Source organism: Pholis gunnellus (assembly GCF_910591455.1).
Source record: "Pholis gunnellus genome assembly, chromosome: 24".
Lineage (NCBI taxonomy): Eukaryota > Metazoa > Chordata > Actinopteri > Perciformes > Pholidae > Pholis > Pholis gunnellus.
Genome location: NC_136551.1, coordinates 6,623,587 through 6,634,967, shown reverse-complemented (window position 1 = coordinate 6,634,967; position 11,381 = coordinate 6,623,587). Strand labels below are relative to the sequence as shown.

At 43.4% G+C, this 11,381-nt stretch overlaps 1 protein-coding gene across 5 annotated transcripts in view; it reads right to left on the bottom strand.

Moving 5' to 3' along the window:
* Positions 1-5,037: 5,037 nt before the first annotated feature.
* The window catches only part of dgkza (diacylglycerol kinase, zeta a), a gene marked incomplete at its 5' end in the record, with an annotated part of 77,038 nt that continues 70,694 nt past the window's right edge, over positions 5,038-11,381 (bottom strand). For all 5 annotated transcript variants that reach the window (XM_079186050.1, XM_079186051.1, XM_079186049.1 and 2 more), the window contains 2 exons: positions 5,038-7,708; positions 11,157-11,256. In XM_079186050.1, coding sequence (XP_079042176.1) covers positions 7,592-7,708; positions 11,157-11,256 — 217 coding nt within the window. In that variant the 3' untranslated portion in view covers positions 5,038-7,591. The remainder of the gene's footprint in view (positions 7,709-11,156; positions 11,257-11,381) is intronic.

Below are 11,381 nucleotides of genomic sequence, written 5' to 3'. Positions count from 1 at the left end.
GAGCAGAACAATGTTGAAGCTCTAATGCATCAGAGTAGCTTTGATGGAATTTAAACAAGCCAAGAGGCAAATTTAACTCAAACTCAAATAAAAACATTCTAAATCTGCGTGATGACACTTAAATACATGAATGTAAAAGGCAACAAAGAAGAAAATAGGTGACCTGAGTCATGATTCTTTTCATAAACTGGCAATACCTGAATAACCCTTGAGCTACAGTTATTCCTGTAGATGCTCCATGCTGCACACAAGATAATAGAGTTTGATTAAGCTTTGTAAATGAGCATAAGAGCAGTTGGCAGTGTGTCATGGCCCTGATCAAAGACAGCAATATAAGCTCAGAACTAAAGCTTTCATTATTCATGAGGAATTAGCTTGCAATTGTCAATGGGAAAATGAATGGAGATTTCACAGGAATGAATGGAGCGGCATACGTTCTATTGCTACTTCTACTCCTCTCACCAAACCTGAATCTCAAACCAAGGCATGTAAGTTATTCATATCATCACTAATATCTACGTTCAAAACTCTGTCACAGTCCAAGTTAGAATATGTTGTATTTCTCTACATATTTATTCTCACGATGCATTGAAAAACAAAGACACCGCTGATATTCTAGCTCTTCTCTACTTATCATAATTACTGCAGTGCTTACGTGACATCAGGAAGCAGCATCAAAGAGAACGTCTTGAAGAACAGACGTATAGATCATATAACAACTAAAGGCTAGCTTGGTCTTTATTATGGATAATCTATACAAAGGGTGAACGGGTGCAGCTTTGTTTGGATTTTGGATGGAGAAACATTTTAAATGTATTATCTATTGTCACGATTTATGTTTTGATTCAGTTATTTTTCTGTTTTATTGAGATGTTCCCTGTGTCGTGCACTTTATTATAGTTTAGCGAGATACGGAGCTGAAGAGTGCTGCTGGCTTCACACACCTCCTACATCAGATCAAGCTCACCCATTGGCCCAATGTCAAATGTCCAGTGGACATCTGCATGTACTAACAAGCTTTATCTATTTGGGCTACCATCTATTTGTTGTACATATTTCTTTTTCACTTTGTGCAGAGCTTGTCTCCACTCAGTCTGACAGTCGTAACATTAGAGCGAGGAGGACGATCCATCATAGGCAACATTTACGGTGATAAAAGCACAACATTCAGTCTCCACCCCGCCGGTCTGCTGCCACTAATGTGATTTTTGGTCTTGTTCAAAGTCTGTGTGACATATAAGGCTCAGGATAGACAGAGACTAGCAAACAAGCTTCTCCTCCATTTTCTACAGTGACGTCACCGCCGCTTTTCTGAAAAGTTCAGAGATTTTCAACTTGAAGTGCTCGGAGCGGCCGCACCAAAAAGGCGGAGCTATGTGGACACAGCCCCTTAATTTAAATTGATTAATTTAAAGTCTTGGATGAGACCCCAAAACATTTACACCTTGGTGCATCAGTGGTCAAAAAGATTACAAAAAACGTCATGCTGGTAATAAATATCTGTTTTAATGTTCACCAGATATTTTGCGTTGGAACTGCCACAAGTACAAACAGCTGCTGCTACCGTTCAGAAGTGATATGCTTTGTTCAGTGGGATCATTATGAGGAACATACTGACCCATACAAACAGAAAGAGATTGTGGAGCGTAAAAGCTGTATTTACGTTGGAAAAAAGAAAGGTTTTCGGGACATTTGTCCTGCAATTAGTCCTAAACACAAAGAGTGAGAGCTCTAATAGGAGTGGTCCACTCCAGTGTATTACTACTCACTAGATGAAAACAGAAGCTGTACAGAGTTCCCAGAGAACAGTACAGCTGCTTATTAAATATATTACATTACATTACATTTCCTTCCTCTCCTCCTTTGACCTTTAGCACTCCTCTTCTCCTCCTACCCACAGGGCCGGCAAACAGCTGGATCTTATCTTCACTAGACACTGTTCTACTGCTAACCTCTCTGTCACTCCCCTCCAGCTCTCTGACCTCTCCTCTCCCCCCTTACTTCCTCCACCTACCCACATGGTTTCTACCCGTAGTCATCTCCGCTCCCTGTCCCCCACTGATCTTTCCTCTTCTGTGACCTCTGCCCCCCCTGACCCTGAATCCTTCTCTCTCCTATCCCCTAATACTGCTACTGATCTTCTCCTCTCCACCCTTTTCTCTTCCTTGGACAACCTCTGTCCCTTCACGTCGAGGCCTGCACGGCCAACTCCACCTGCCCCATGGCTGTTGGACTCAGTGCGTGCTGATAGACGAAGCCTAAGAGAGGCTGAGCGTAAATGGAGAAAAGGCAAACTCCCGGAGGACCTTCTTAACTTCCAATCTCTTCTTTCCACTTTTTCCTCCTCTCTATCTACTGCTAAAGCTGCTTTCTTCCGCTATAAAATCCTAACCTCTGCTTCCAATCCTAAAAAACTCTTCGGAACTTTCTCTTCAATCCTCCAACCCCCACCCCCTCCTCCTACTCTCCCCCCTCAGCTCTTCCTCCCCTCTCCATGCCCCATCTTACCCTATCTTGCTCCCCTCTCCCCTAACGAGGTCCTCTACCTTGTTACATCTAACCGCCCCACCACATGCTCTCTTGATCCGATCCCTTCCCCTCTTCTTCAGTCTATTGCGACTGAACTCCTTCCTTTCCTCACCATTGTTATGCCGATGACACCCAGCTGGTCTTGTCATTTCCCCCCGGTGACACTCAAGTGGAGGTACGCATCGCTGCGTGCTTGGCTGATATCTCGAAATGGATGGCGACACACCAACTGAAGCTCAACCTGGACAAAACCGAGCTACTGTTCCTCCCGGGTAAGGGCTGCCCGCACCGAGACCTGTCCATCACCATTGATGATACCGTGGTGACGCCAACTCGGACTGCGAGGAACCTGGGTGTGACCCTGGATGACCAACTGACGTTCTCAGCAAACATCTCATCGGTTACACGCTCCTGCAGATTCCTGCTCTACAACATCAGGAGGATTCGCCCCTTCCTCACTGAGGAGACGGCGCAGGTGCTCATCCAGGCTCTTGTCATCTCCCGCCTGGACTACCGCAACTCTCTACTTGCCGGAGCCCCGGCGTCGGCCATCAGACCGCTGGAGCTTGTCCAGAAAGCTGCAGCTCGCCTGGTGTTTGATCGCCCCAAGTTCTCCCACACAACTTCCCTTCTCCGTTCTCTACACTGGCTCCCTGTAAGAGCTCGCATCCAGTTTAAGACTCTGGTGCTAGCCTACAGGGCAGTGAAAAGAACAGCTCCTTTCTATCTCCAGGCCATGGTCAAGCCCTACACCCCCGCCCGACCACTTCGCTCTGCTGCCTCGGGGCGATTGGTCCCCCCGTCGCTCAGAGGTCCCTGCGGCCGATCGACCCGGTCACGGCTGTTTTCTGTCCTGGCCCCACAGTGGTGGAATGAACTCCCCACTGACGTCAGGACAGCGGAGTCACTGCCCATCTTTCGGCGCAGGCTGAAAACTCACCTCTTGTGCTACCCTGAGCCTTCCACTTAGCACTTATTGTACTCATTTTAGTTTGTTGCACTTATTGTACTCATTTTAGTTTGTTGCACTTATTGTATTCGTATTAGTTTGTTTCTACACTGTACGTTTGCTCTGGTTTATGCTCTTAGATGCTTGTTTAAAAAAGGAGATGCACTTATGACTTCTGGTGACGAGTAGTTCTCTTGTTGAATACACTTATTGTAAGTCGCTTTGGATAAAAGTGTCTGCTAAATGACTGTAATGTAATGTAAGTATACTAACAACAAGACCAAGATCAGTGCATTCGATCTGGACTTATTATCCTGATTGGGAGTGTCGTGTGGACGCCACCCTGGATAAGATCAATAGGAAGTCTATTGCTATTCTTGGCAAGTGGTGTTTAGTTCTTCTCACAGTGAGTTGTCCACAGTAGAGACATGTGGGCCTGGAGGCCATTTTGTTTTTATGAGGATTAATGCACATACATAGTGGCAGATAGAAAACATCAAGATATGGACCTCAGTATGGCATAAATAAGGCACTCAAAATAAACAAAGAATAAATAGGAAAAAATAGGTATAAACAAATAACGGAAAGCTTCACTAATTAGACTCAGTGTCGTCTTCACCAGCAGATTGTGATAAAGAAGACTCACCTATCAGCACCTGAGAGTGGAACAGCACTTCTTACTGTAATTTCTTATGCAGCATGAATGCACATTACCACATTATTGCCAACAGGTTACGTTCAGGTTCAATGAAGCTTTGACACACAGGAATTTACAATCGTCAGTATGAATTAGGAATGCCAAAATTCAAAAAGACCTTGAGGTTTAGGAAAAGATGGTGGTTTGGGTTAAAATAACTGCTGAAGTGTCATTACTGAAGAATGCAAGTTCTGTGAATAAATCAACGCTGACTTCTAGTTTCACATGAGAAACAAACAGAAGTCTTCTGGGTCAAACATCGGTCTTTGTTGGACCCCCCTGTTTGTGCTTTAGTGGTGTTTATGCCTCCTCATTCATGATCCCTTAGATAACATACAAAATGATTTTGTGGGATATCTAAGAATTACAGCGTACTACTTGTCATAGGTATAGCTTGTATGCTGGATGAGAGCAGCCTGCTGTGGAATAGTGATCATTGTGATATCACACTGAGACAGGAAGTCTCTCATTACTGCACAATACAGAATAGCCCACAAACTGCAGCCTACAAAACAAGCACAGTGTGGGATCAACTCTCTACAGTTTCAACATTAGGACCTTCATGAAACTAGGACAGTTGGATCAGACTGGATTAGTCTGAACTGGATGGACCTAATCAGCTGGAAACACACTGTATTTGTACAGATATTGAAATGTAAAATGTGTCCCTCCATACTGGTGGCTTCAGGTTGGACAGTGCTGAATGATGTTCACATTATTTCACATAAGTGTGACCGTCTGAATCTTAGAAGGAGCTTTGCGATCTGAACTTTTCAGAAACATGTTAATGTGTTTCAAAACTGAAATCATTAAATGCTGAATTGGCTTAATTCCATATCTAAAAACAGACAAAAGAAACAAATACACTTTCTTCTTTTATTGTCTTCATACTAATCTCAAAAACAAATTTGACAAATGCCAAAGAATTGAATCCACAAATGCAGGAATAGAAAGACAGAAAAGACAGTTGCACACCCATGTGTTCACCAGATAAGTCATGAACATGACAGAATAAAGACTGGACTGGCCACAGGTGTAAATGTACAAAAAGCTGCTTTACATCACTGCGATACAGTACATGCAAGAGTTTACTGTCAATTCAAAGCTAAACTGAAGAAAATCACATCACAGGCATGCAAACGAACATGATTCAAAGACTCAAGTCTTTTTGGTTTACTAATGATTCCAGCAGTGGCTGAGCTGAGTTCTTTCTAATAATTTACTCAGCAAAGACACAAATCCTCAAAAGACTTGTTGCACAGTAACTTTATATCCTGCAATATGACTGAAAAGGTTGTGCATTAGTCCACTTGCTAAGCAGCATCTCATGATGTCGGAGTCGGTTCACACAGAGCAGAGGTCTGAACGTCCAGCTGGTCAAGTCTGTGGATTCTGGTGAACGGACACATTTTCGAAGCTCTTTGGTACACTCAAGTCTTAAATTGGCTGTCAGGCAAATGGAAATGCAAACAAAAGACATTAATGAAAAAATGCATCTCTTAAAATATTACCAATAAAGAGTGTGTGATCTGCCATTACAAGCCGACAGACCGTGAAACCTGCAGAATGCATGCAGACTTCCTGAATGAGACGAGCAGAGATGCTAGGCTTTGTGTGTGGAAACCATCGTCATGTAATGAGTGTTTACATGAGCATCGATGACCAGTTCTGATCATATTTAGCATAAGATGTTCACATGGAGCATGTCTCCATGGAGGTCTCTGGGCTCTTGGTGTCTCTTGCTGCTTGCTGTACACATGAAGGAAGGAATTCGTCTCTGAATGTGTTGACTTGGTGTCCAGATGTTGAGCACCGTGCAGATCCAGGCGTGTCCTCGAGTTGTCCACATCTCAGCCTCTCTGCAGTTCACTACAGACTGAGTTACCTGAGCACACGAGGGTGATAGCTTCGTCAGCTGATCAGCAGTAATGCAGTGAAAGTGATCCTCTGGTGTCAGAGTTGGTGAAGATCATGATTGGTAAACACAGACATGGATGTGAATGTGCTCAGTGATTCTTTAGTCCTGAAGACAGCGTTCCCTCTGTTATGTGGTGGGGGGGGGGGGGGTTCTTTCCATCTGGATTGAAGGTTGTGCCTTTAAAAGCTCTCACAGCTTTGAAGTTTCAAAGGAGTTAATGAGATTGAAACGGAGGTTTGAGTTTGATATTTCATTTTGCTGTAGAGTCCGAAAGATGTTGAACTCATCAATTATTTGTGCGTACTGTAACGTTTGGCACAACAAACTATAATAATCCATAATGCATGATTTGAGACTAAAACAATCTTGACAAAATATGAACATTTCATTTTCTCTAGAGCACACACACCCATTTGATCTAACTTGACACAAAAAGTCACGAAAAGAAAGATTTAAGTGGAGTCTGAAGTCCAATCCTCCAGCGCAGGCACCAGAAATACATCACGTTGATTATTTTCCAATTTATGAATAATAATTATCTCTAGAATATGTTGATATAAGCCAACTAATTACAGCATGTACAGTATATTGATGCATTGGTATGGCTGGGTAAGGGTTAGCAGGTTACAAAGATAAATGATGGGAGGTTTAAATCATTCATAATAATTCATTAATTTAACAAACCCCCGTTTGTCTCTGGTCTAACCGTCAGTCTAAACTACTGGATTACCATGAAACCTGATCCTGATATTCATGACCCCCCTGCCCTTAACACCATCAGGCCAACACGTTAAACACTTTGCTCCGTGACAAGGTATTACAAAAGCTAACAGTCGGATTTCCATGAAGTCAAATTCCAAATGTAAACACCGCAAACATAACATATTCTCTAAAGATAGGAAAGAAAAAGTGAACGCATTACATTTTGGTAAGGTGTGTAATGCACTTTGTAGCCACAGTAACTGGGCCATAGACTTTGAGTCTAGGTTTTGACTCCATGGTTGTACGACATTAATTACATTTCCTGAGTATGTTCAACCATGACTTTAGCATGTACTTTGTGATACCGAGTGAGAGAGTCCGGCCCCACAAAACATGGCACGGTCACTTTTAGTCCTTTAAAATTGTTTGATACAAAAAACGTTTTGGAGAACGAAGAAGTCCTAACAAGTGGCCTCCCTTAAATTGCTATTCAAAGTCCGACACAGGATTCTGATCATCCCGAAACTTTTTTCACAACTTCACCAACACCTTTTTACTGGGCCACTCAAAATGAAAAAGCATCTCATAATCTTACTGTTTATCTTCCCCTCATTAACCCTCCGTGTAACTCTCAATACCATCATTGTGTCATTTATAATCATGATTCTAAATCATCATTATAGTCACAGCCTCGATCATTATTAAATGCACATCACTGGTATTTGTGTACCAGGCCTTCAGGAGCTGCTGTGAGTCTCATGAGGATGAGGAAGGAGACATGAAGAGGTCAACGGCTTCAGACAGCCGTCTCCTGGTCCTCTCTTTGGATCATCTGGTAATGCTGTCTGTTCTCCAGATAGGCCGCCAGTTCAGAGTCATGAGCCTTCTCTGCCCTGTTCTTAGGAGTCTCGCCCTGATGAAGACAAACAAAGATTTACACTTATAGATTATTTCAACTGTTCTTTTATTTCCGCCAGCAGCCCTACATTTACAGCTGACATTAAAATGTCTCATAATGAGAGGCCAGGTTGTCGTGACATTCCCCTGACCTTCTTGTGTCTGTATCCAGCACAGCTCTGGTGCTTTTACTGTGGAAAGTGGTACAGTTACATGGATATCTCAATCTCAGATTGTGGATGAGCTCTTTGCAGGGCGACTGGAGGGAATCATGGGAGTATGTCCATCCAATCTGCATGACTTTAGAGACTCCAAAGTCGACTGTGGCTCAGTGGTGGAGCAGGTGGAGCAGTCCTTCAATCAGAGGATCGGTGGTTCCAGTTTAGCACATCTAAACTATGGAAATCTTTTTCTATCATTTCTCATATCTTTGAAAATGAAAAATATAAGACTACAACAGCTGATTCCCATTTGAGCTTCCATGCTGGAAGGTCCTTTTCCACAGCACGTCACAGTATGTCAAAGATGAGTTGTTAACATGATGTCGGACCTCTGGTACCGCAAGACTAACAACATACAGTACTAACACGTTTGCACTGTGAGCTGTGATAAACACGGGCTTTAGAGTCTTTGCTAGAGTCTTATTCCCTCTCTCCTCTCTGAGCCAGAGACATTGTGGTGTTTCATTAAGCTCCTCTATGACTGAAAAGGGCTGTTGTTAAAGTACCATTGTCTCCAACTAATACAAATGAGGTAATGACAAACAACTGAATTCAAAATGAAATAAGCAGCTTGTGTCCTTGAGAGGACACACACACACACAAACACATTCTACTGTAAGGGGTAGCTGAATCACTTCCAGAGTCTAGAACAGACTAATTAGTTGAGTCCTGTGTGTGTGTGTGTGTGTGTGTGTGTGTGTGTGTGTGTGTGTGTGTGTGTGTGTGTGTGTGTGTGTGTGTGTGTGTGTGTGTGTGTGTGTGTGTGTGTGTGTGTGTGTGTGTGTGTGTGTGTGTGTGTGTGTGCATTTGTCTTCGGGAGGGAGAGAGACAGAGAAAGATAGACAGAGAGACAGAGAGAGACCTTTAGTGTTGAGTGCAGAGATGTAAAGATAAAACAGAGTACTTTAGCGATGTCCAAATCATAGTGTTCTCTTCTCGAGTCATTTATCTCTCTCCCTCTCTCTCCCTCTCCCTCTCCCTCCCTCTCCCTCTCCCTCCCTCTCTCCCCTCTCTGTATCTAGGTCATTGCTGAGTCCAGCCAGTTAGGAGCTTTATCTGCACTGTTGAATCCTCCATGGAAAAATGAACAATGAACAAGAATGAAAGAAGATGCATATTTGAGACCAACACACACAAACACACACTTTCTGGCTCAAAGTCAGTGAGCTGGCCAACATATATGAGCATGTTGGACAGTCAATTCTAAATCCATTGACATTAATATGGAGTTGGACTTTTTGGCAATGACAGCCGGACCTTTCACTGGAACTCGGGTGGTGAGCCCAGACCTCCTCCACCAATTTTTACAGTAGGCAGGTAATGTTCTCCTGGCATCCGCCAAACCCAGCTTTGTCTATCAGACTAGTGAAACATGATTCTTCACTCCAAAAAACGCAACTGCTCCAGACTCCAGTTGGGGCAGGCTTTACACCACTTCAGGCGCTTGACATTGAGCATTGTGATGTGAGGCTTTCGTGTATCTTTTCATAAAGCTCCCTACGAACGGTGTGTGTGTGCTGAGGTTGCTTCCAGAGCCAGTTTTGAACTGTTCAGCAGATCATAAGTGCTTCAGCACTCGTCGGCCCCGCTCTCTGAGTTTACGTGGTCTGCTACTTGGTGACTGAGTTGTTGTTCTTAGTTCTTAACCTTTACCCGAACAAGGCTAAAGCCAATGCAGCAGAACTTTCACTGAACATCATGGTTCTAAGAGTCATGTTGAAGTATACCCACAGTGCAAACTTCACTGTCTGTTTATCTGCAAAACTACATCAAGGCCCAATGACCAAGGTGAACGCACTTTTATTGCAGAAAAAAAAGACACCTCTCCAGTTATATTAGGACCAGATGGCTCGTAGAAATGGCCCCATCAACCCATATTCTTGACGCACGCGTCACAATACACCATGAGGAACACGTGATGGTCTTAAGATCTAAGATTTAAGATGGTAAACGGTAAATGGATTGGAGGAAGGAAGGAACCACCGACCAGTCGACTTTGGAGACTCCTCCAAGTCTCTAAAGTCATGCAGATTGGATGGACATACTCCCGTGATTCCCTCCAGTCACCCTGCAAAGAGCTCATTCACAATCTGTCCTGAATCAGCCATTCAGCCATCCCTCACAGGCGGAGGAAGGTGGAGTAGTGAGATACCATGACAACTGGAGCACATCTTCCGGTCCAGCCTACCGATACCGTTACCGCCATGAAGTGGGTCAGTCAGCAGTTAAAAACATATTTAGACAGAACAATATTGGTTTGTGAATGCTTGATTGACAGTGATCGCTGCAATGGTGATTGCCACAGCTCAGCTTTGTTCTGCCTCTTTCACTGCTTTGGATTTGGTGGCTTTAGCAAGTGACAAAGATTTGAGTATCTTTGGAAATGGATGAGGTCACGTGGGCTCTCCATGGAGATGGCAGCTTAGAAAGTTGAGGAGCGGGGCAGGCACCAGATCAACCATCAAGGGAGCAAGCCCAAAGTACAGGTGGAGAGCTGGAATCCTCCCAACCCGAGGTGCAGAACCCATTAAATAATATTTATGTTTTGTAGTAGTCATTTTTATTTTGAGTCTTTAAAACCCATTTTGAACATTCACTGTATAGTGTTCTATATGAATACTCTTGTATTGAATGAGTATTTATGTTGGTAGACATAGGGAAGATGTTTTTGCAGATTTGGGTCCAGAAGTCAGCACTTGGGATGATCTGTTGCCCTTGAAACTAGGCTTGTAGGAGAGGGGGATTCTCTCTTCCCAATCTAAAATGATACTTCTGGGCTATCAATGTAAGGTACGTGAGGACATGGTTACTAAGTCTGAGGCAAGAGATAAACCAAGCTGGTGAAGAGATAGGTTAACTCCCTGGTCCGGACTATTTGGTACAAAGTTGTTACAAAAGAACGATCATCCTATTACCAAAGCTCAATCACTATGGAATGAACTGCATTCAGTAGTGCTGGCCGTTCAAATCCTCTCAAGCACCTATATGGAGCAATTTTCAAAAGGAGGAAGACAAGAGGGCAAAAGGCTCAGATTATTTTAGTTTTATCACATTTATTGGATAATTGTGCAAAGCAAGTTGCTGAGGTACGTCCAAATACAAAGTACCTAGGAAGCTAAACTGCTAAACCATATATTTGGGTTCAACCAATGAACTTTAGGACTTGTCCTCCTTTAAAAAGAGGATTATTTTGGCTCGTAAACATTGGACTCCACACACATACACAGTGTGATCAGAACCTACCTGTAGGTCTGTCTTCATCAGTGAGGCTCCTGCTTCTACCAGATAATGACAGATGGTCCTGTGACACAGAGATGCAGCTCGATGAAGAACCGTCTCTCCACTGGTGGTCAGAAACAGAGAGAGCGAGCATGAGATATCAGCAACTCTCATGGTCTTCTGAGAGCGTTGATGATCAGGTGCGTTACGGCTTTTGTTTGGTGTCTTATGTTTATTCTCTTTAACATT